The sequence below is a fragment of the Gossypium hirsutum genome, chromosome A04, assembly GCF_007990345.1.
Source record: "Gossypium hirsutum isolate 1008001.06 chromosome A04, Gossypium_hirsutum_v2.1, whole genome shotgun sequence".
NCBI classification, from domain to species: domain Eukaryota; kingdom Viridiplantae; phylum Streptophyta; class Magnoliopsida; order Malvales; family Malvaceae; genus Gossypium; species Gossypium hirsutum.
In genome coordinates, this window is record NC_053427.1 from 7,458,580 (window position 1) to 7,481,334 (window position 22,755).

A 22,755-nucleotide genomic window follows, 5' to 3' on the forward strand; every position below is an offset into this window, starting at 1 on the left:
ATGGGTTAGTGACAGACTAGTACAAAAATAACATTTAAAACTTAACTATTTACTGTGACAAAATTGAGTGCCTTACTTGTGACAAAAATGTGAGGTAATTCATATTCCGTCACAATTGCTGTTACAGAGTTTCAAAATTATTTTTAAACAACATTTTGTGACGGAATTGAGATAGATTTAATTAATTAAATTATTTAAAAATAATAATATTACAAATCAAAAGAAATTATTGTGATAGACTGATATTATAAATAGTTATGGACATTTCCGTAACACATTAAGGGTGGGTTTGGGATTGCGGTGCGGTGCGGTACGGCGCATTTAGCTTACTTTTTGTCTCACGCTATAGTATCGCTACAGTATCTAATCTCATTGCCACTGCTGTCTTTACACTAATCGCGGGTAAACGCACCACCCATCCAAACTTACTCTAAAATTATACATAGTAATAATATTTTGTATTTAAAAATATAATCTTATAAATCAAGAGAAATTATTGTGACAAATTGAAATTAGCTTTTTATGTAATTAAAATAGTAAATAGTGATAGGTATTTCTGTCACCAAATATTAGTACAAATAATAACATTATTATGTAATAGGCATGTGAAGTAGGGGTGAATAAAATTCGATTCAACTTCAAAAAGTAAAAAAAATTAAATTATTTGAATCGAATGAATCAAGTTAACCGAATCAACTCAATTTTTCTTTTTCGAATTTCAAGTTCGAATTGAGTTAAATTTTCAAATTCGAGTAATTCAAATAAATTAAATATAACAAATTTTTACTTCCCTTCTCCCCTCAAACCTTTTACTTTCTCAAAAAAAATTCACTCATTTCAAACTCTCAAAACTTCTTTCTTTTTATTTTCTCCCTAAAACTTTTACTTCCCCAAACCCCATAAACTTTTTTCTAAAACTTTCGCAAAAGAAAACTTTTACTTTCTCTAAAAAACTTTTACTCCCTACAAACTGTCCAAAAATTTTTCATTTTGCTTTCCCCCAAAACTTTTACTTCCTATTAAACCTCAATTTTTTTTCAAATTTATGTCAACTATTTATATTATTGAATTAAATTTCATATTTTGTACTATTTATTTTATTAAATTGTTTAATCATACTGAATCTTTACCAGTTTCTGTTAAATTGGATTATTGCTGATGTCATAAAATATTTGTGTTAAAATTTTTTTATTGATATCAATTTCACATTTTATCTTTAAAATAACTTATTAAAAAATTATTAATTTTCTATTGATATCAATTTCACATTTTATCTTTAAAATAACTTATTAAAAAATTATTAATTTTTTATTGATATCAATTTCACATTTTATCTTTAAAATAATTTATTAAAAATTATTTTTTTTTATATTTAATATATATTTTTAATTTCAAAATACATAGTAACAAAAAAAAATCTTTAACAACGTGTAAATCTTTAACAAAAAATACATGATAACTCATTACATGCAAATGCAAATGCAAAGATTGATCCACCAATAACGTGCCATAATTTAAAACAAATTTAAAATCTTTAACAGATTTTAATAATGTATTTTTAAAAATATTGTTAAATAAATTTATAATTTATAACTAAAATGTTTAATTTTTGTTTTGTCTGATCATGATTAAACAACTATAATTTTTATTCCTAATTATAGAAACAATTAAATTTCTTCCAAAATATAATTATAAAAATTAAAATGTTGTTAGTTATTTAGAAATAGATTTAAAATATTTTAAAACAAATACTAAAAATTAAAAATAATTTCAAACACAAATGTCAATAAAATTCATTGGACATTCCATTTCCCGCATTCTACCCTTTACATATGTTTCAATCCACGTATGTATCTCCATAAATTATTTTATTCCTTAGCAAATTAAGAAAAAAAAAACCAATGTGATAACCAAAACCAAAATACTCGTAGTTTAGTAACTAATAGTTAATAGTGTAGCTTTTTTTGGTAAAATAAAAATTTGACCTTGATTTTATATAAAAAAAACCTCAAATTTATTTACAAAATAAAAAAATATATATTATTCAACGTAAGGATTTTTTTATCTAAATCATACAAAAAATAATTAATTATAAAAATGGTATGAAAAATAAATTAATTACAAAAATAAGACATTTGCTACAAAATTCTGTTGGTATCGCTTGACATATTAGCAGCACCAGACTAAAATGTGATGACCTAAAATATTTAAGAAATTGATATGTAAATTTCTCATTTGATTGGCTGTTGAAAATAAGTTCTAAAGGTGTTGCGGGACAATGTGGCGGCACAAAATCTTAAATAAGGTTAATTTTTTTGTAAACTCTCATTATTTATTATTTTGTTTTTATTCCCTTCAACACTAAAACTAGAAAAGCTTCTTACCAATTAGTCATGTTTAAATTATGTCTAGTATAACAGTTAACACTATTAATAATAATTTTTTTGGCTTATATTATATCTAATAAACTATAAATTTGACTAATAATTATAATTTATATATAGTTAAAATTTTTTAATTATAATTTTTTTATTGTGGCCATAAATCAAATTGGTAATAAGAATAATTATAATTCCATCTGTAATTGCAGACAGCAAAGAAAAATGCTGAAAGAAAAAGTAATAAAAATAGGATTTCTTACTCATAATTCTGCCTTTGTGGAACCTACCACTGACTTCATAGTTTCCCTGTTGTTATCTTCACTTTCTTCTTATTTCTTACCCACAACATTCTCTCTTCTTCACTGCTTTTAATTTGTTTCGATGTCCAAGGTCTATCACTAATTTTCAAGCATCCAGTCAAGGTAATCCTCTTTCATTTGCTTAATTCATGACATGCTTTTCTTTGCTTTTGATTATCTGTAACTGTTATAGCAGATAGCTTTGTAAGACAGTCAAGGAAGTGAACTTCACTGCTTCATTTTCAGTTCTACTCTCTCAACACTTTTCAGCCACTAAGGTAATAAGATCTGAAGCAATGATTTCCTCTACTTATTATCAACAGTTTTAGATTTTAAGATAGGATGACCAGCAGACATAATCTACTATAGATAGAAATTAATACGAAAAGAGCTACCCAGAAGCAATATAATGTTGAAATCTCCTGTTGAAATATAATGTTGAAATCTCCTGTTGAACATTTTACCTTTTAATATTCTGTAATGAACTCTTGCACACTTGAATCTAGCATTTTATATACATTGAGAGCTTGATTCTGGTGACCAGAATTTCATCATGTTTCTATTTGTCACCCATCCAAAGCTCCATCTAATAAACGCCATTGCTTGAAACTTGCATTCATGTTTCCTTTTCATGCTTACACAGACATATCAATACTTCATCCAATACATTCACAGATTTTCATTATCTGCTACTGTTATATATGATTGCATTGCAGGGACAGCAATGGAGTACGTAGAGCCTGTTGAAGATAATTGCTTGTTGGAAAATATTACTAATGTATTTGGTCAACCTAGCATAAAGATGCATGATGCAGTGAGAGACATGGCACTGTTGATCACAAGTATGAATCCTCGATATATAGTACAAGCAGGCTTGCAATTAAAGGAATTACCAAAAAGGGGGCAATGGAGTCCAGATATTGAGAAAGTGTGGCTTATGTAATAACGGAATTTCCCGCAGATGTGCTGCCCACAAAATGTCAACTGCTCACAACCCTGTTATTGCGGGGGAACCCTGTAAATGAGATCCCATATTCTTTATTCATGAATATGCCTTGTCTTAGTGTTCTCAATTTGTCCTTTACAAAGATCGAGAGTTTACCAAATTCCATCTCTGAACTAAAGAACCTCACAACATTGTTGCTTCATGGCTGTGAAGAATTAAGAGATCTGCCATGTCTTTCGATGCTTCAAGAATTGAAGAAGTTGGACCTTTTTGGGACTAAAATTGAGGAAGTCCCTGAAGGCATGGATATGCTGATAAAGTTAAGATATCTTGATCTTGAAGTGTTCACTCTGAAAGAGATACCCGCTGGACTTTTACCAAAACTTGTTCACCTTCAGCACTTGAGTTTTGATGTGCAGAATGAAAAAATAAGTCTAAAAGTAGAGGAGATGGAACCATTGAAGAAGTTGGAGTGCTTAACCGGACGTTTCAAAGACGTCAGTGAATTCAATAAGTTCATCTCCTCAATGCAACAAAGTAAGAAAAATCTCATCAAGTACAATTTAGTGGTGGGTGAGTCATATATCTTTACTACAGGAGATAAAAGATTAACAATTGGAGGAGTCCACAATTTGGAAGGTGACTTAATTATGCACCCAATTGAAATTAAAGAGTTGAATATTTATAAGTGCGACTATTTGAGAAGCTTAGTCGATGAAAATTCTTCCTTCAAAAATGCGATTGACTTGAGGGTTTGTAGGATTTGGTTTTGCGAAGGGATAGAGTGTGTTGTTTCCTTGTCCTCTTTTGCCTCTTCTTCCGCTCATCCATTTCAGAGCCTCGAGGCGTTGGGTCTTCGATTTCTGCCAAAGTTGAGTGCCCTTATTATGAAAGATGCAGGATTTGGTTCAGCAACAACATCAACATTGGCTCCGTTTGCCACCTTTTCCCATCTTAAGAAAATTTATGTACAGAGATGCTCAAGTATGAAGACGTTGCTTCCACAATGGTTGCTTCCAAACCTCCAAAACCTGGAAGAAATATCAGTGGAGAGTTGTGATGAGGTAGTAGAAATATTGGGAGCAGCAACATCAGAAGTTGAAGAAAAAGGGAGTGATGCATTAATCAAATTCCATCTTCCCAAATTGAGAGTGTTGACATTGTTTTTTTTACCAAATTTGAAGAGCATTTGCAGCAAAAGTGGAGTGATGGTTTGTGATTCTCTCGAGGATATCAATGTCTCTAATGGCTGTGATAAACTGAAAAGAATTCCTCCATTTGTTCCCCTTGTTGGCAATGGGCAGCCATTTGCATATGCTCCACCTTTTCTTACCATCAGGTCAAGCACAAAATGGTGGGAGTCGTTGGAGTGGGATGACCATCCAAACTTCAAAAATGTTCTTTGCTTCAACCTTTGTTGAAGAAAGTGTTGGCGGGAAAGAAGTTGTGGGGAGGATAGTGCAAAAGAGAGGAGAAAAGGAATGATGGAAGGAAGAGGTTAAGAGCATTGAGACTGAGACGCTAAGGTAATATAAGAAATCAAACTGTCTCCACTTTTTAAACATTTTCCCACTCTTACCATTCCTTCCATTCTCTTATTCTTCTCTAAAATTATATATATGTAATTCCCAAAATAATTTTCTAAGTTTTTACTTTTTATATAGAAAACAATAACCTTTTAAAATATTTTATATGTACTTCCCAAAATAACTTTCTAAATATTTATTATTAAAATATTTATATTAATCAAAATGATTTAAGGTGAGATAAAACTACAATCATAGTTTTATTGCCAATAAAAATTAAGAAAGTATTGTAAAAAAAACTTCAACTTCTTTTTATTTTACATTGGCATAATGCCCCATGTTTTATGAATTCTAGTTGTTAAGCATGTCAAGTAATTTGATTTGGTGTGGTGGTTAATCATCTTGAATGTTTGGTTTAGTTCTTGAGTTCAATTTTGTTTTTTTTTTTTTTGAATTTTTCTTATTTATTTTGGTATTATGTTCAACTTGAGCCTTAGGGCTTATCTCTTATTTTCTTGAATTGTAACAATTATAACTCTACTGATTCAGTGGTAAGGCTTTAGCTTATCACCAATTTAAATTCTATAAAATCTATTTGGTGGGATTTGGATTAACTTAAATCCTTTTATTTATTTATTTTAATTTAATTTTACTAAATCTCTATTTTCACTCATTGTTTCAACCGTCCACACTCTCACCTCACTTTGTACATTACTTTCTTTTGTTTCCCTATTCTGATGTATATCTTCTTTTCTCTTGGTTCTTTTTATTTTTCCTTTTTTTTCCTCTTTGATTATTCTTGAATACTACCGTTTATTTGTGCGTTTTGTCACTTGGATCATATTCCGTTTGTAGTGCATGTCTTTCCATTAATAGTTTAGTTTTATTTCATTTCTTGAACAAGTTGAGTTTGTGTTGGTATATTTTCTATTCGTTATCATGATTAGTATTTTTGTGGTTCGCAATTAGGCGAAAGGTGTGAGAATCCTAACCCTCCAACAGAGTAGATACAAGTTTCGACGTTGTTTTGGAGAAGTAAGTATTCGAATTCTATTTTAGGGGCTGAAATTTTGATTTAACATGTTATTTTGGATAAGTATTGTTAGTTAATTCGTGTGGTTTGATGAATGTTTGTAGGATTCGTAAGTTCCAATTGAGCGATTGATCAAATTAGCAATTAGGTGTGTGAAATTAACCCGAAAACTCAATCGAAACTAGAGAAAATTATGAAATAGGGGTTGTTTTCAAAACTATCCAATGCCACACAGCCGTGTGGTAGGACGTATGGAGCACAATGTTATGTGAATTTATATAGCCTTTGTTGGTAAGCTGTGTGGACCACAAGAGCTAGCTTTTTGAGTCGTGTGGGCCATAATACTATGTAGGCATTTTGGCCAATTTTAATCCCCACTAGGGGCCGATTAAAGGACTCAAATATTGGGCCCATGGAATCATAGAGGCCCGAAAAAAATGTAAGTTTTAGTATGTATATATACATGGGTAAGCTTAGGAGGTATGTTAAGTAGGTTGTATATAAATTATATGCTATGTATGTTAAGTAGGTTGTATATAAATTATATGCTATGTTATGTTTCTTAAAAATATATATGTGTATGCATGTCAGACGAGTTATGATATATGTATTTATGATATTATAATTATGATTATGCCTATGTTTTGGGATAGGTTATGATATGATGGAGGAAGTGTTATATGGTAGTTTTTACTGCAACTATGGCGACTAGACCATAAAATTTCTATTTGACAGCTCAATTGTATATTTATGAGTGGTATACCTCCACATATTGGTGTGATTGGATAGATAACTCTTGTAGGCCTAATTGGTGATATTGCTTGGACGGAGATAGTGTGTAGCAGTTGGAGGTATGATATGATATGATATGAGATAAGATAAGATATGAAACATGCTATAACATGATACAAAAATCGATATGATATAAGATATGCCCTAATATGAAATCTAATATGTTATGATACATTCTAATTTATATATATATATATTACAACGCGTGGTTCAAATCACACATTGGGTGTTAAGCTCACACGTGTGTTTTGTTTCAGGTGATCTTCAGACTTAGGATTGGACAGTGAGTCTGGTGCTCGTATTTTACTCTTTCGGTTGAAGTATGCATTGGACTCTCTTTTGTTTATATGGACTTTTTGTACATTTTAAATTTGTTTGGGACGCTAAAAATTATTTTGGCATTTATTTTGCAAAAGTTTTAACTTTTACCGACACTTAAATCAAGACAACTAAAAATGAACCATAGTTATAAGGTCGATTTGCTATAATGCTTTCCGCTGCAAGTTTTATTGAAATTTGCTAAGATATTATATCTCACAAAGTAAGTAAATTAAATATGTTTTGGTAAAATTAACAAATATGGTTTTCTTCAACATACTCATGGATTTTCAAAAATGGTATGTATTCAACTGGTTAATCGAACTTGTTTTCTTTTAAGTTAAAGAGTTTTTGCCAAAATGAAGTAATATTGTTTTCATGTACAATATAATCTCCACAATTCGACTGTAACATTCAGGCCGAGTTTGGGGTGTTACAATTAGAGTTTAAAAAGATAATTACTTTTATAAGTTAATGTCATTGTAGGGTTTGATAGGTTATTTTCAACTTTAACACTTCCAAAGTCGATGATCCTATTTAAATTTATAAAAATATTTATATTTAAAATATGTTCTTATAAGAAAACAAAGATGTTATATGATTGTTGCATGCAATTATATTATTTTATGGTTCGGGTTATATAAGATTGTTGTCATGATGTATAAGCATTTAATTAATATTTTAAAGTTTTAAAAAATAATAAATATTTTTTAATAATTTTAATTTTTAAAAAATAAGTTATATATATTTTTAAAACCTTAAAAATTATTTAAAAAACTGATGTGTCACCCATATGACTAGTCATACATCATTAACGCATATTGGGGCATGGGAAAGCTTTTAAAAACTTGAACTCAAATACAGCTCTTACGTGGTTCATCAAGGCATGACAAGTAAGTGATAGTTGAATCAATTTGTGTCATGACTGTTTGTATTTCTCTCATAATTTCTTTATCACTCTGTTTCCGTGACACACTGGAAAATCTCCTACATTTCAAATTAACTGATGTCAAGTAAAACATTAAAGTAAAAGAGGATCAACTATTACCCTTTCTCAACAACCTCACCATATGTTTCAATGCTATAATTCCACCTCTCCTCTCCAACACTTCATTGGTAGCCTTACTCATCATAACCAACACAACCCTTTCTTTTTCCAATACATTTCCAGAGTGTGAGGAATGCGCTACACTTTTATTATAACAAAATATCCAAAACCACTTTACCAGAAAGCTGGGCTGTCAAGTTGGAAATGAAGGATTTTACACCTTCATCTTGGGGAAGCCCATATTTCTTCACTTTGGCAAAACTCTCTTCTGGGTCGATTCTACAAAATGCTAAACAAAAACACCATTCTTTTAGTTAAACCCTAATAAAGAAAACAAGAAACACATGAAATAATAAAAAAAAGGGCTTGTTTCATTATGTTAGTATCAACTATTGGAAAAGGAGTAGGGAGGGTAGCTGGTTTTATTGACCATATTACTCTTTGTGGCGTGTTGATAGTAGTGATAAGGTGTGGGTATTGAATAAAGAGGGCAATTGGATCAAATTATTGAAAATTGAGCTTGTTTTAGGATTAGAGACTACGTTTGGGTTTTGGATAAATGGTAAGGTATTAGTAAATTCAATTATTGCTTTGTTTTCATAGGAGGAGAGTCTTGTTAGAATTTCTTTGTTTATAAAGCAATGTGGCTACACCTTATTTTGTTGTATTGGTTTATACAAACATTCCGATTTTCTCAAATCATTGTTTGGAATGTTTTATTCATTATTAGTAATAATTGATGTTCATCTTTGACTTATATAATATTTGAATTATAGTAATGGTGAAAGAGGTAATTGTGAGGTGATTGATCATTTTGTTTCTACATTATTAGTAAAAACTGTAGTATATATGCTGAACAAAGTAAGGTTCCTGAACTTGAGTTGTCACATTCTAATATTTCTTTGCTCAATATTTACTTGATTGTATACATTAGATTTACACCCTAAGCAGTAGTTTTAGAATAATTAAATTTGCATAAAGTAACAAGTTTTTTATTTGACGTTAAGACTGAGTTATTATTCATTGATACTGTTCTAGAGCACTTATAGTTTTAGTCTTTCAACTTCATCAACTAATCTTTTAAAGTTATGTGTATTGATTGCAGTTGTAGACCGTAACACCCTAAACTCGGTTTAGCCGTTCAGACCAAGTCCTAGACACACGCCCGTGTTCGTTGTCCATGTGTACCTTGCACTAACATGGCCACACACGGCCTGGACACACACCCATGTGCCTTGCCTGTGTGGCTCCAAATCGATGAACAGTGAGTTAGACGGCCTGGTACACGGCCGTGTGGTGTTGACAATCCCGTTTCTTGGTGATTGAAATTCGCATAAATTGAGGTTTTCGATATGCACCTGAAGAGATTTTGAAGCGATTAGAGCGTGGAGAGTTTCCAAAGCCTAAAACAATAGTACAATCATTCAATCAATCAAATTCAACGACAACGAAATACAATTACACAAAAAAACTTATGTTGAAAACTTCGACATAAAACCTTCAACGGAATCGACACTTACCGAAAGATTAACTAAAATTACTCAAATTATCCTGTCGAGACTCGTTACTTCCAATTCCTATTCCTAAAATAAAGGAACAACATCGCTTTAAAACAAGAATTCCTCCATTAGCGCAACTATCAACAATACAATATCGTTGTTTCTTAGAGCTTTAACGAATTAACACAATTAACATCACAGAAGACGTACTTACCCATCCCGTAAAACATATCAAAATGAGAAGTTCAAAAATCAACCACAATATGCTAAGACGATGTAAAAAATTGAAAATGAAAGGAGGAAAAAAAAAGAAAAAAGAAAGAAATGAGAAAAACTTAGAGAGGAAAGAAAAAGAAGAAAACAACAAAAGAAACGTTTAAAAATCCTTTGTCTTAACCACCAATGTATTTCAGGCAACAAGCAAAATATTTCTTAATGCATACTATAAGACTCAAACTCGAGGCCAAATAGAATATGAATGCTTAACCAATAAATCAGTAAGTTCATTTTTTACATTAATTGACCAAATTTAACTTATAATCCATATGTTCAAAATAAGGATTTAATCAAAGTAACGAAATCTCAAGAGATAGGATTTGAACCCAAAACCTCACACACATACCCAGAACACTTAACCACTAAACTAGATCAATTTCCTTATAATAAATTTCCAAAATCTAAACTCACAATCGATAGATGAACTCTCTTGGTTTCAAAGCCCAATTTATTCTAACCCGGTTTTTGGGATGTTACATTTTCAATTTAACTAGAACTCATTAAAGCTCGATTCGCATCATTATGCTCAATAAAAAAGAATGAGGGAATCTCTAATAGAAAAATATTGAAAAGGAAAAATACTTCCAAGATGAACTTGTTCCTATGCAATAGACAGGAATTCTTGGCGATATCAAGCCGATACAACGTATTCTTCTTAAATACCCTGATTCAAGGCCAAATAATTTCCTACCGCTACCATATAATATTCATCTCGATTTGTAGATAAATAAAGCATCTGTGCGCTTTTTGATCTCTCAAAGGATCCGATATGTCCAACATTGATCCCTACAGACGTGTCAATTGGGCAAATGCGTCCATAATGACTAGGATGGATATCTCATATTTGAAAATTAGTAGTTCGTCCAGTTAACCTTTTGGGGCCCAAATAACTCAATTTTCTCCCATGCACTATTTAGGTCAATGGGTTTGTTCGATCCAAAACTTGAGACAATGGGTGTCATTAAGATATACTCTATTATTGTCATCATTTATTGGTCATTGACTAAATTTATCATCATCTAAATCTAAATTCGTATATGTGTTATTAAGATTATCACAATATCTTTCTTCTATGTACTTTTCAATGGATCGTCCCAATTCCACCTATGAATTAGGTTATGACGTATGCAACATGCTAGTGCAATCAACCTAATTTTTTATGCTATATCGAGGTGATGTTAATATGGAAATCTTTTTTAGAATAATGTTATATCTCTATTAGAGGTGTCCATGGATCGGACCAGGTCAAGCCTAAACATGATGTTAACATACTTTATGTTTGCCCAAGCCCGAACTGATAGGGCCTAAAATTTTGCCCAAACCCGACCATATTTGCAAAAGACTAACTCAAACCCATTTTAGGCCCGCCCATATTATTTTTAAATGTTTTTAAAAAATAGTTATATTGTTTTATTTTAATATTTAATAATTTCATACATTTTTTATTTATTGAAAATTTTTATATAGTCATCTTAACATTTTCTTTAATGTTTACATTAGGGTAGTATTATATATTTAGAATAGGTTTTTTTATGTGTTCTAAATTACATAATATATAAAAACAACATAATATATAGTATTATAACCTTAAAACGAGTCGAGCCAGGTCGGGCTTGAGCCTTGAATGTTCAAGTTAGAGCCTGACCCATATTTTAAACAAGCCTAATGTTTTTTGCACAAGCCTATTTTTTGAGCCTAATAATTTTGTCCAAATCCTCCCAAATTTCGAACGGGCCTTCAGGTATCCCGACTCATGAACAGGTCTAACCTCTACCTTAACTTGGATCCAATTGGACCCTCCATTAGGCCACTCAAAGCCCAATAAGTAGCATAATTGGGTAAGAACCTTTACTTAGCTATAAATGCCCAAATGTATCAACATTGTAGGAGAGCCGTCTACACTCAAAAACCCTATTCCTTAGCCCCTCTATGTGTTTGGCTTTCAATCACAGAATGAGTGAACTAGTCTTTCTCAACACCAACCCCTCTCTCCATGTTCCACTTCCGTTGATATTATGTATCAACAATGGTGAGGTGAGGGTGGATCAAACATGCACGGAACTCTAAAAATTCACCTCCCAATATAAAAACCCCAAATTTCAGGTTAAAGAACACGATGTATTCGTTGCCTAGAGATTTGGAGATTGATAAATACATAGCTTTTGACACGATTCATGCTGGTTGGATATTTGTGGGCAATCTATTTTTATTTCGGTAGCATATGGTACGTGTTTGCGTTTTTCATTTTGGTTGTGGTGCATAGTGGGGTTTTATAATGGATAAATTTGCGTGTACGAATTTTGGTGGAATTTGGGGTTTGATTCTTTGATCATTGTTTTTCTGTTGTGCTAGTTAACGGGGTTCAGGTGTATTGTTGCAAAGTAAGAATTTCATGATGTTAGACATGTTCGTGTTGGTTCCACTCAATTATACACTATGGTAGAACATGTCCTGAATTTGATGTTTACATGCAAATGCAAATGCAAAGGTTGATCGACGAACAACGATGCCATAGTTTAAAAATCTTTAACAGATTTTAATAAAGTATTTTTTATTTAAGCATACATTTAGAAAATTATTTAAAACATATTGAAAAATATATTTACTAATTAAAAAAATATTGAAAGCAAATTAAACAGTTTAAAAACAATTTAAATCATGTTTAACATTTTTAAAAGTAGTTGATATCAAATTTTAAAAATATGTATTAATTAATAGGAAAATTATTTTTAAAAATAATTATTTAAAATGTTGTTAAATAAATTCAAAATACAAATTAAGAAGAAAAAAACCAGTATTGTAGTAAACATGCAAGTGTTAATAATAAAATACAAATAATTATCTAAAATAAAATGTCTCAATTGAAAATTATTTAAAATTGAGTGATTAAAAGTTTAATTGGTACCCCTAAACCACAACTAAAAAGTCTAATCTTATCTGATGGCATCCACCATTAATATTTGACTCCCAATTTTGGTTCATTTCTTGTTTTCTCTTTGCATCGCAGATCATCAAAATCTTCATGGTGGACCGTAGAGCTTAAAGGAGGCTAAAGATGGTGGAATCCAAGGCAATGTGAAACAACATGGCCTTGACCTATAACACTAAAATTGCTTTAGCTTAAATGAAAATAAAAATCTTTTATATGCATGGTGTCTCTAGTTTAAATTTCATTATCGATAAGTTTTTATTGATTTATGAAAAGATGAAAACACTCACATAATCATATATCTTATTTTGTAAATAAAATGAGTTTTTTTTAGCAATTTTGTTACTGAGTTGGGATTCAATTGATGGTTGACACCATGTTAGTAAAAGGCCTAATACATAGTATAGATAAAAAAAAAGTTTTAAACAAAAAATTTGGGTAAATTCCACCATTAGTCATTTAAATATAGGTAAGTTTTCGTTTTGACCACTTAACTAAAAAAAGTTACAATTTGGTCACTAATGTTTTTGAAATTAATTTTTTATCACCTAATTGTTAAAGGGCACTTGCTTTAGTTGGTATAATAATAATTTTTTAGTCCTCTTTTTTATATTTTTGTATCAATTTGAATTTGATTTTGTGTAAAATTAAAAAAAACTCAAAATTTTAAAAATAGAAAAATATTTATAAAAATTCCAGAAAAATAAAATCTTGAATATGTTGTTGAATAACTAAACTGTATGAGAAATAAACAAAATTACCATTCAATAAAATCTAATAACAAATTAAAAACAAAATAAAACCAAAAAAGCTAGATCATTTATATGCTTCCTCAATGTTTCTTGAAACCAAATTAGTAATATTATCAAGTTGAGTTTCATGCCCTTAAAGAACATCTAGAATTGATATTATCAAGGCTTATGAAATTGACCCTAAATGTCATCTTTTTAGTCAAAAGAATACTAAATATACAACAAAATTACCTTTTTCAAACTGAATTCAATTTATCATTACATTTAAACTATTTTTCAAAACTCAAATTGTAAAAAAAAAATTATATTTAGAAATTTTTTTATAACATTAAAGCTATGTCAAGAAACAGAGGTAAAAAGGAGAGAATAAATAATTTTGCTTAATGTTTTTTTCTACGTTTTTTACTAAAGAATGAGTATTGGATATTTTGATACAGATAATATAGAGAAATTGTGTACGACTTAAAAACAATTATATCTCATCTTCTCTCACTTTATTTATTTTTGAAATTTTTATCTACTTTTATTTAATTTTTTTATTTTATAATGTTCTAAAATTTTAAAAATAATTTCATTTTTTTACCATTTTATATATGATCAAGATCAAATTGACTGAAAGTATAAAAGTTGAGGACTAAAATTGTTATTATATCAATTAAAAAAGTGTCACTTAACATTTGAGTGACCAAAAAAAAAAACAATTTCAAAAACATTAGTAATGAAATTGTAAGTTTTTTAATTAAGTGGCCAAAACGAAAATACCCATAATTTAGTAACTAATAGTATAACTTTTTTTGGTAAAATGAAAATTGGACCCTGATTTTGTAAAAAATATATATAAAAAAGCTCAAAGTTTTAAAATAGAAAGATGTATATTATTCAACGTAGGAATATTTTACTCAAATAATATAAAACATAATTAATTATGAAAATTATATGGAAAACAGGTTAATTACAAAAATAATGCATTTGTTACAGTGTTCTGCTCGTGTCGCTTAACATATTGATGATACCAGACTAAAATGTGATAACTTAAAATATTTAGAACGTTATACGTAAGTTTTTCATTTTGATTGACTGTTGAAAATAAGCTCTAAAGATCCGCGTGACATAGTGGAGGCACAAAATGGGTTAATTTCTTTGTTAACATTTATTATTTATTATTATTTTTATTCCCCTTTTAACACCAAAACTAAAAAAGCATCTTATCAATTAGTCCAGTTCAAATTATGTCTTGCACAACAGTTAACAATATTATATCTAGAAACTTTTATAATTATAATTTTAAATTGTCGCTGTAAATAAATTGATAATACGAATAAGTAAAATGACATCTGTAATGGCGGACAGCAAAGAAAAAAGCTAAAGGAAAAAGTAATAAAAATAGGATTTCTTACTAATAATTCTGCCTTTGTGGAACCTACCACTGACTTCATAATTTCCCTCTTTTTATTTTCACTTTCTTCTTATTTTTGGCTATTGTACCCACAACATTCTTTCTTCTTCACTGCTTTTAATTTGTTTCCATCTCCAAGGTCTATCACAAGTTTTAAGCATACAATCAAGGTAATTTTCTTTCATTTGCTTAATTCATGAATGCTTTTCTTTGCTTTTGATTATCTGATACTGTTATAGCAGCTAGCTTTGTAAGATAGTCAAGGAAGTCAACTTCACTGCTTCGTTTTCAGTTCTAATCTCTCAACACTTTTCAGCCTCTAAGTCAGGTAATAAGATCTGAAGCAATGATTTCCTCTACTGATTATCAACAGTTTTAGATTTTAAGACTGGATAGGATGATCAGCAGACATAATCTACTATAGAACAAATTAATACAAAAAGAGCTACCCAGAAGCAATATAATGTTGAAATCTCCTGTTGAACATTTTACCTCTTAATATTCTGTAATGAACTCTTGCACACTTGAATCTAGCATTTTATATACATTGAGAGCTTGATTCTGGTGACCAGAATTTCATCATGTTTCTGTCTGCCACCCATCCATAGCTCCATCTAATAAACGCCATTGCTTTTATGTTTCCTTTTCATGCTTACACTAACATATAAAAACTTGTTAAAAAATCCAATACACTAAAATATATGATTGCATTGCAGGGACAGCAATGGAGTACGTAGAGCTTGTTGTTGGCATTGCAAATTGTCTCGGAACTCCTGTTTGTAAATACTTGCGATATCACAGAAAGATGAATGATTATGTGAGAAACTTCAAGAGGATGAGAGATGAATTGAATTACAAAATGGAAGATATAGAGCTGAAATTGAAAGCAGAGATTCTTTCTCCTGGGGGATGATACCCAAGCAGGGAGTTGAAAATTGGATGAAAGATGCGAAAGAGATGGTTGCGGAGGCACAGGATGTGGAAAATAAAGTCAGTAACGGAAGTTATCTCTGTCGTGCTTGCAATGGGAAGCTGGTTTATGAAAAGACTCGAGAAATGAAGGAATTTCTTGATAAAGCTCCTAATGCCTCTGAAGCTCTTGCCATGGATGGTCCAAGTGCTGGGTTGCCACTGCCAACATCAGAACTAGTTGGGAGGAAGCTGCCATAAAAGAGATTTGGGCATGTTTGATACAGGAGGGGGTAAAAAAAGATTGGGGTTTGGGGGATGGGCGGTGTGGGTAAAACCACTATCATGAAGCACATCCACAATGATCTTTTGAAAGAACAAAGATTCGAAAGGGTAATCTGGGTTACCATATCAAAGGAGTTCAATGTAATGAAGGTACAAGATGATATTGCAGGTGCTTTGAAGTTGAAGAAAGATTGGCCCAAAGAAGGAGATAAGCTCAGACGAGCAGCAATCTTGTCAGAAATGCTGAAGAAAGCAGGAAAGCATGTTCTAATCCTAGATGATGTGTGGGATGAAGTCTCTCTAGAAGAAGTTGGGCTCCCGGAGCCGAGTGGCAGCAATGGCTGCAAGTTGGTGTTGACAACCCGTTCGGAGCATGTCTGTAAGTATATGGGCTGCAGGGTGATAAAAGTGAAGCCCCTTTCGGAACAACAGGCATTGACACTATTCTTGAGTAAAGTTGGACCTAACATAGTGCAAAATCAAACTTTAATGCCAATTTTGAGGCTCGTTGTCAAAGAATGTGCGGGTCTGCCTCTTACAATTGTCGTCGTAGCTGGTACATTGAAAGGAGAAGAGGACCCTCTTATTTGGAAAAACGCAATCAGAGAATTGAAAGGGAGAATAGAAAAAGTGGAAGGAGTGGAAGCTAAAGTGATAGAACGTTTGAAATTTAGCTTCGATCACTTAAAGGACGAGAAAGTGAAATATTGTTTCTTACATTGCGCGTTATATCCTGAAGATTATGAAATTAAAAAAGATGAACTAATTGAGTGCTGGATTGAGGAGGGATTCATAGATGATATGGGTACAAGAGAAGAAATGAAAGACAAGGGCCATGTTATTTTGAAGAAGTTAGAAAATAATTGCTTGTTGGAAAATGTCTCGAGTGGCTTTGTGAAAATACATGATGCGGTGAGAGAAATGACATTTTTGATTACAAGAATGAATCCTCGATATATGATACAAGCAAGTTTGCAATTAGATGAGTTACCAAAAAAGGAGCAATGGAGTCCGGATATTGAGAAAGTATCACTTATGTGTAACTCCATATCAAAAATTTCCATAGACATGCTACCCACAAAATGCCAACTGCTCACAACCTTGTTATTGCAGCATAACCCTATAAAAAATATCCCAAATTCTTTCTTCACAAACATGCCTTGTCTTAGTGTTCTCAATTTGTCCTTTACAGAGACCGAGAGTTACCAAATTCCATCTCTGAACTAAAGAACCTCACAACATTGTTGCTTTGTGGCTGTGAAGAATTAAGAGATCTGCCATGTCTTTCAATGCTTCAAGAATTGAAGAAGTTGGATCTTTCTGGGACTAAAATTGAGGAAGTCCCTGAAGGAATGGATATGCTGATAAAGCTAAGATATCTTGATCTTGATGTGTCCACTCTTAAAGAGATACCCGCTGGACTTTTACCAAAACTCGTTCACCTTCAGCACTTGAGTTTTGATATGGAGAATGAAAAAGTAAGTCTAAAATTAGAGGAGATGGAACCATTGAAGAAGTTGGAGTGCTTAACCGGACGTTTAGAAGACATCAGTGAATTGAATAAGTTCATCTCCTCAATGCAACAAATTAAGAAAAATCTCATGAAGTGCAATTTAGTGGTGGGTGAGTCAAATATCCCTTCTACAAGTGATAAAAGATTAACAATTGGAGGAGTCCACGATTGGGAAGGTGAGTTAATTATGCACCCAATTGAAATTCAAGAGTTGAATATTTTTGAGTGCGACTATTTGAGAAGCTTAGTTGATGATAATTCTTCATTCAAAAATGCGATTGACTTGAGGGTTTGGAGGGTTTGGAGGTGTGAAGGGATAGAGTGTGTTGTTTCCCTGTCCTTTTTTGCCTCTTCTTTCGCTCATCCATTTCAGGCCTCGAGGTGCTGGAACTTGAAGATCTGCCAAAGTTGAGTGCCCTTATTATGAAAGATGAAGGAATTGGTTCACCAACAACATCAACATTGGCTTCACCTGCCACCTTTTCCCATCTTAAGCAAATTACGATATTCAGATGCTCAAGTATGAAGACGTTGCTTCCACATTGGTTGCTTCCAAATCTCCAAAACCTGGAAGAAATTTGGGTGCAAGAATGTCATCAGCTAGTAGAAATATTGGGAGTACCAATATTAGAAGTTGAAGAAAAAGGGAGTGATGCATTAATCAAATTCCATCTTCCCAAATTGAGAGAATTGAGACTAATTGTATTACCAAATTTGAAGAGCATTTGCGGACAAAGTGGAGTGATGGTTTGCAATTCTCTCCAACTTATCTATGTTTATAGTTGGAATGAACTGAAGAGAATTCCTCCATTTGTTCCCCTTGTTGGCAATGGGCACCCATATGCATATGCTCCACCTTCCCTTACCATAAGGTCAAGCACAGAATGGTGGGAATCGTTGGAGTGGCATGAACATCCAAACTTTAAAAATGTTCTTCGCTTCAACCCCTTTGGAAGGATGAAAGGTATGAACCATTTATAGTTTAGTTAATTTTTTTATTTTTATAAATCTAATTTCTCCATATTAATAAAATTTGATGTATATTTTTTGAAGAGAAAGATAAAAGTGTTGGTGGGAAAGAAGTAGGGGGGAGGATAGTGCAAAAGATAGGAGAAAAGGAATGATGGAAGGAAGAGGTTAAGAGCATTGAGACTGAGAAGCTAAGGTAAATAAGAAATCAACCTGCCTCCACTTCTTAAACACTTTCCCTCTCTTACTATTCCTTCTATTCCGTTATTCTTCTCTAAAAAATTAAGCTATTGCTTTTGCATTCACTTTGGTATTTGAACTTTCAAAATGCATCAAAAAGGCTCTAAAACTTTTTTAAAAAGGAAATTAAGCCCTAGGTTTTATTTTGCACTCAATTAAGTATTTGAACTTTTAAATTTAATCAAAAAAGCCCTTAAACTTTTTCAAAAAAAGCAATTATGCCCCCGATTTTTTTTGCTCTCAATTGGGTACTTGAATGGTCAACTGTTAAAGTTTAATAGTCAACTGTTAAAGTTTAATAGTCAACTATTAAAGTTAACGGTCAAAGGGCCTTTTTGATGTATCTGACAGTTGAAGTACCCAATTAAGTGAAAAAAAATTAGGGGCCTAAGTACTTTTTTTGAAAAAATTTGAGGGCCTTTTTGATGTATTTTGAAAGTTCAAGTTCTCAATTGAGTGCAAAATAAAACCAGTGGCTTAATTGCTTTTTTTGAAAATATTTGAGGGCCTTTTTAATGTATTTTAAAAGTTCAAGTATCCAAGTGAATGCAAAATAAAAGCAAGGGTTTAATTACTTTTTTTTAAAAAGTTAGAGGACTTTTTACACTCTTAAACCATTTAAATAATAAAAATATTTTTAAATTTCAGTTTAAATGTATAAATATTAATATAAAATTATAGTTTTATTATTTTTGAACAGTAAAATAGGTTTTTGGATTGATCAAGCTAGGCCAAAAGCAGACCTAGGCTTGAAAAAATTTTAGAGTATATCAAAAGTTTAATAATAATTAAAAATTTTACTGTCTGAAAAGTTTAAATAATGCTAGAAATCTTATCACACGCATATATGTGTAGAAATCATGTATTTAGAACACAAATATAAATTGAAATAATTATAAATTAACATATTTATAAAATTTTTAATTTTAAAAATATGCAACTTAAAAAATTAACCCATTAAATATCATATTATAGAACTTGTAGTATAATTATATTTTAGTTTATAAAATAGGATATGTAATCAATAATTTATTTTTATGCAATCAGTCATTACATAAAGTTGTCAGTTAATTTAGAATTAAAATTATTTATGATTGAACTATTTTAGATGTTTGAATTTGGTTTCCTAATTATTAAAATTATAAATTTAGTTCGCAACTTTTAAGATTCTCAACTTTTTACATTCATACCTAATCCTAGGTTGTAAGGTCAATGGTGTCACCTTTGGGCCATTCCATGAACCATTCAATGACTATTCACGAAGATGAGACATATCTCTAAAAATTGATAGTCAAGCCCCTCCATGAACCGTTTAATGGCTCTCCACAGAGGTGAGACATAACTCCAAAAACTGATAGTTGGGACCTTCTATGAATCATTCAGCAGCCCTACGTAGAGGTGAGGCATAACACCAAAAATTGAAAATCGAGCTCTCCATGAACTGTTTAATCACTCTCTACGGAGATGAGGCATATCTCCAAAAATTGATAGTTGAGCCCCTCCATGAATCGTTTAGTGGCTCTCCACAAAAGTGAGACATATATCTCCAAAAATATAACTCCAGATCGTTTAATTGAAAACTATACCACTCGTGAGAGTATGCATTATATATTCCTTGATTGTTGGGCCAATAGACACACCACCTGATAAATTACAAAGCAAAATTTACACAAGTCAACTATGAATAGAAGTACCATAGCTAGCACATTGGTAAAAAAAGATGAGGCATGAATTTCAATAGCCTCACAAGGCATTATATATTCTCGAGTCAATGTCTATACCATCCATCAAACTACAAAAGTGAAGTTCATATAAGAAAAACGAAAGCACGATTCATCAATATACCAAGTAAAAAAAGTTAAGTCAAGATTTAGATTCAGTTCAATGATACCATCCACGGTATGACACCTAAAGGTATCCATCCACCATAAAGGCACCCTTCCACCCAGGGGTGAAACTAGGAAACTTTTTAGGGGGCAAAATTAAATTGTAATTTTTCAATACAAAAAAAATGCAATTTTACCATTTTAGTAGCCTATATCTTTATAATTTTTAAAAGATTAAATCAAATTTTTATATTTTTAGGGGGGATAAAGTACAATTTTACCTTTACTCATTTAAAATTTTAAAATTTTTAAAGGGGCTAAATGAAAAAATTTTCATTTTAAGGGGGCTAGGGCCCCTGCCACTACCCAGGTTCACCCTTGCTTTCACCAAGGGTTCAGTTTCATCCCACTAAAGGTTCATTGATCGAACGGTGGCTCGCCTTATTACATTAGCATAATCCTGAATAGTTTCTATCCCCTTTAAGGTGAACTTAATTTCAAACGATTGCTTTACCTTCAAGGTTAACATAATTTTAAATACTCATAAACGATTGCAATGCGCAAATTTTCCTAAATCTAATTGACCTGCTTCACGACACAAAGATCCATATTCGAACATGTAAGATCTTATATTACATCAGATTTTCAAAAAAGAAAGACTGGCTTAAACTAAATTTATAAAAAAAAACTCGAGAAAATGAATTTTTTTTTAAAGATGAGAGGAAGGAATTATCCGACAACTTAACAACACAAGTCATTTACTTACCAGAACACTATTAGGTAATTAACAATTTAGCTATAGCTAGTTGACTGTTAGGATTTGTTAAATTAGTTCCATTTATACATCTTTTACATTAATCTTATCTTACTTCTATTAGATCTTTAACTTTTTCCACTTTCATCTTACTCTGATTTCAACCTTTCATTACCACTCTCCATTATTTATATCTCCTTCTCCTGCAATGGCAGCTGTAGGTTTCAGAGATGCCATAAATAAGGATTTCATAGCTCAAGAACTTGACAATGACAGGAAAGATGACCAACAAGAAGAAGGAGTTGCTATGGGAAGATAGGGTTCACTGATGGGTTGTCACAGTCTTCTTCTCAAGTAAAGAAATCCAAGCTCGGTTTATTGGATGCATTTAACCGCAATCGAAAGGGAGTCATTGTGGACATATCAGCTTATGGTGCCAATCTTAAGAACCAAAATATCAACTTACTATACTAAGATCAAGGATTTTATAACAACGTCAGAGGGAATCTAAGGGATAACATCTGAAGGAAATTCAGATTGTTAAACACAAAATTTGAAATTCATGGAAGATTATGTTGAAGTTGGCATGCATGCAGCAGATAAAGCAACCAAGGAGCAGACCGTGCAACATAAGTTATCCGGATGAAGTATGAAAAAGCAGATCAAGCTGTTGTAGTATTTCCGAATGAAGTACTTACAGCTACTGAAGTTGATGCTACTGTTCAATTTCAGTTTCATTTTGTTACTTTTGTAATATTTTGTAACTTTTGTAATATCAAAAGTTTAATAATAATTAAAAATTTTACTGTCTGAAAAGTTTAAATAATGCTAGAAATCTTATCACACGCATATATATGCAGAAATCATGTATTTAGAACACAAATATAAATTGAAATAATTATAAATTAACATATTTATAAAATTTTTAATTTTAAAAATATGCAACTTAAAAAATTAACCCATTAGATATCATATTATAGAACTTGTAGTATAATTATATTTTAGTTTATAAAATAGGATATGTAATCAATAATTTATTTTTATGCAATCAGTCATTACATAAA

General features: G+C 31.3%; 2 protein-coding genes across 6 annotated transcripts; both read left to right on the forward strand.

The window, feature by feature from the left end:
- The first annotated feature begins 2,648 nt into the window (after positions 1-2,648).
- Positions 2,649-7,442, forward strand: LOC107948676 (disease resistance protein At4g27190). 5 transcript variants are annotated; one of them, XM_016883304.2, is made up of 6 exons: positions 2,649-2,803; positions 2,877-2,958; positions 3,397-5,152; positions 6,122-6,187; positions 6,988-7,036; positions 7,235-7,378. In XM_016883304.2, exon 3 carries the CDS (start codon positions 3,725-3,727, stop codon positions 5,045-5,047), a length of 1,323 nt encoding a protein of 440 aa, XP_016738793.1. In that variant the 5' UTR covers positions 2,649-2,803; positions 2,877-2,958; positions 3,397-3,724; the 3' UTR covers positions 5,048-5,152; positions 6,122-6,187; positions 6,988-7,036; positions 7,235-7,378. The 5 variants fall into 5 exon arrangements, with proteins under 5 accessions (XP_016738793.1, XP_016738790.1, XP_016738791.1 ...); XM_016883301.2 differs by lacking the exon at positions 6,988-7,036 and having other exon boundaries at positions 7,235-7,442; XM_016883302.2 differs by having other exon boundaries at positions 6,122-7,036.
- An 8,980-nt stretch (positions 7,443-16,422) lies between these two features.
- LOC107947964 (disease resistance protein SUMM2-like) lies at positions 16,423-22,010 on the forward strand. The gene is made up of 4 exons (XM_016882460.2): positions 16,423-17,415; positions 17,559-18,078; positions 18,276-18,866; positions 21,907-22,010. Exons 1-4 carry the CDS (start codon positions 16,423-16,425, stop codon positions 22,008-22,010), a joined length of 2,208 nt encoding a protein of 735 aa, XP_016737949.2.
- Positions 22,011-22,755: the final 745 nt, after the last annotated feature.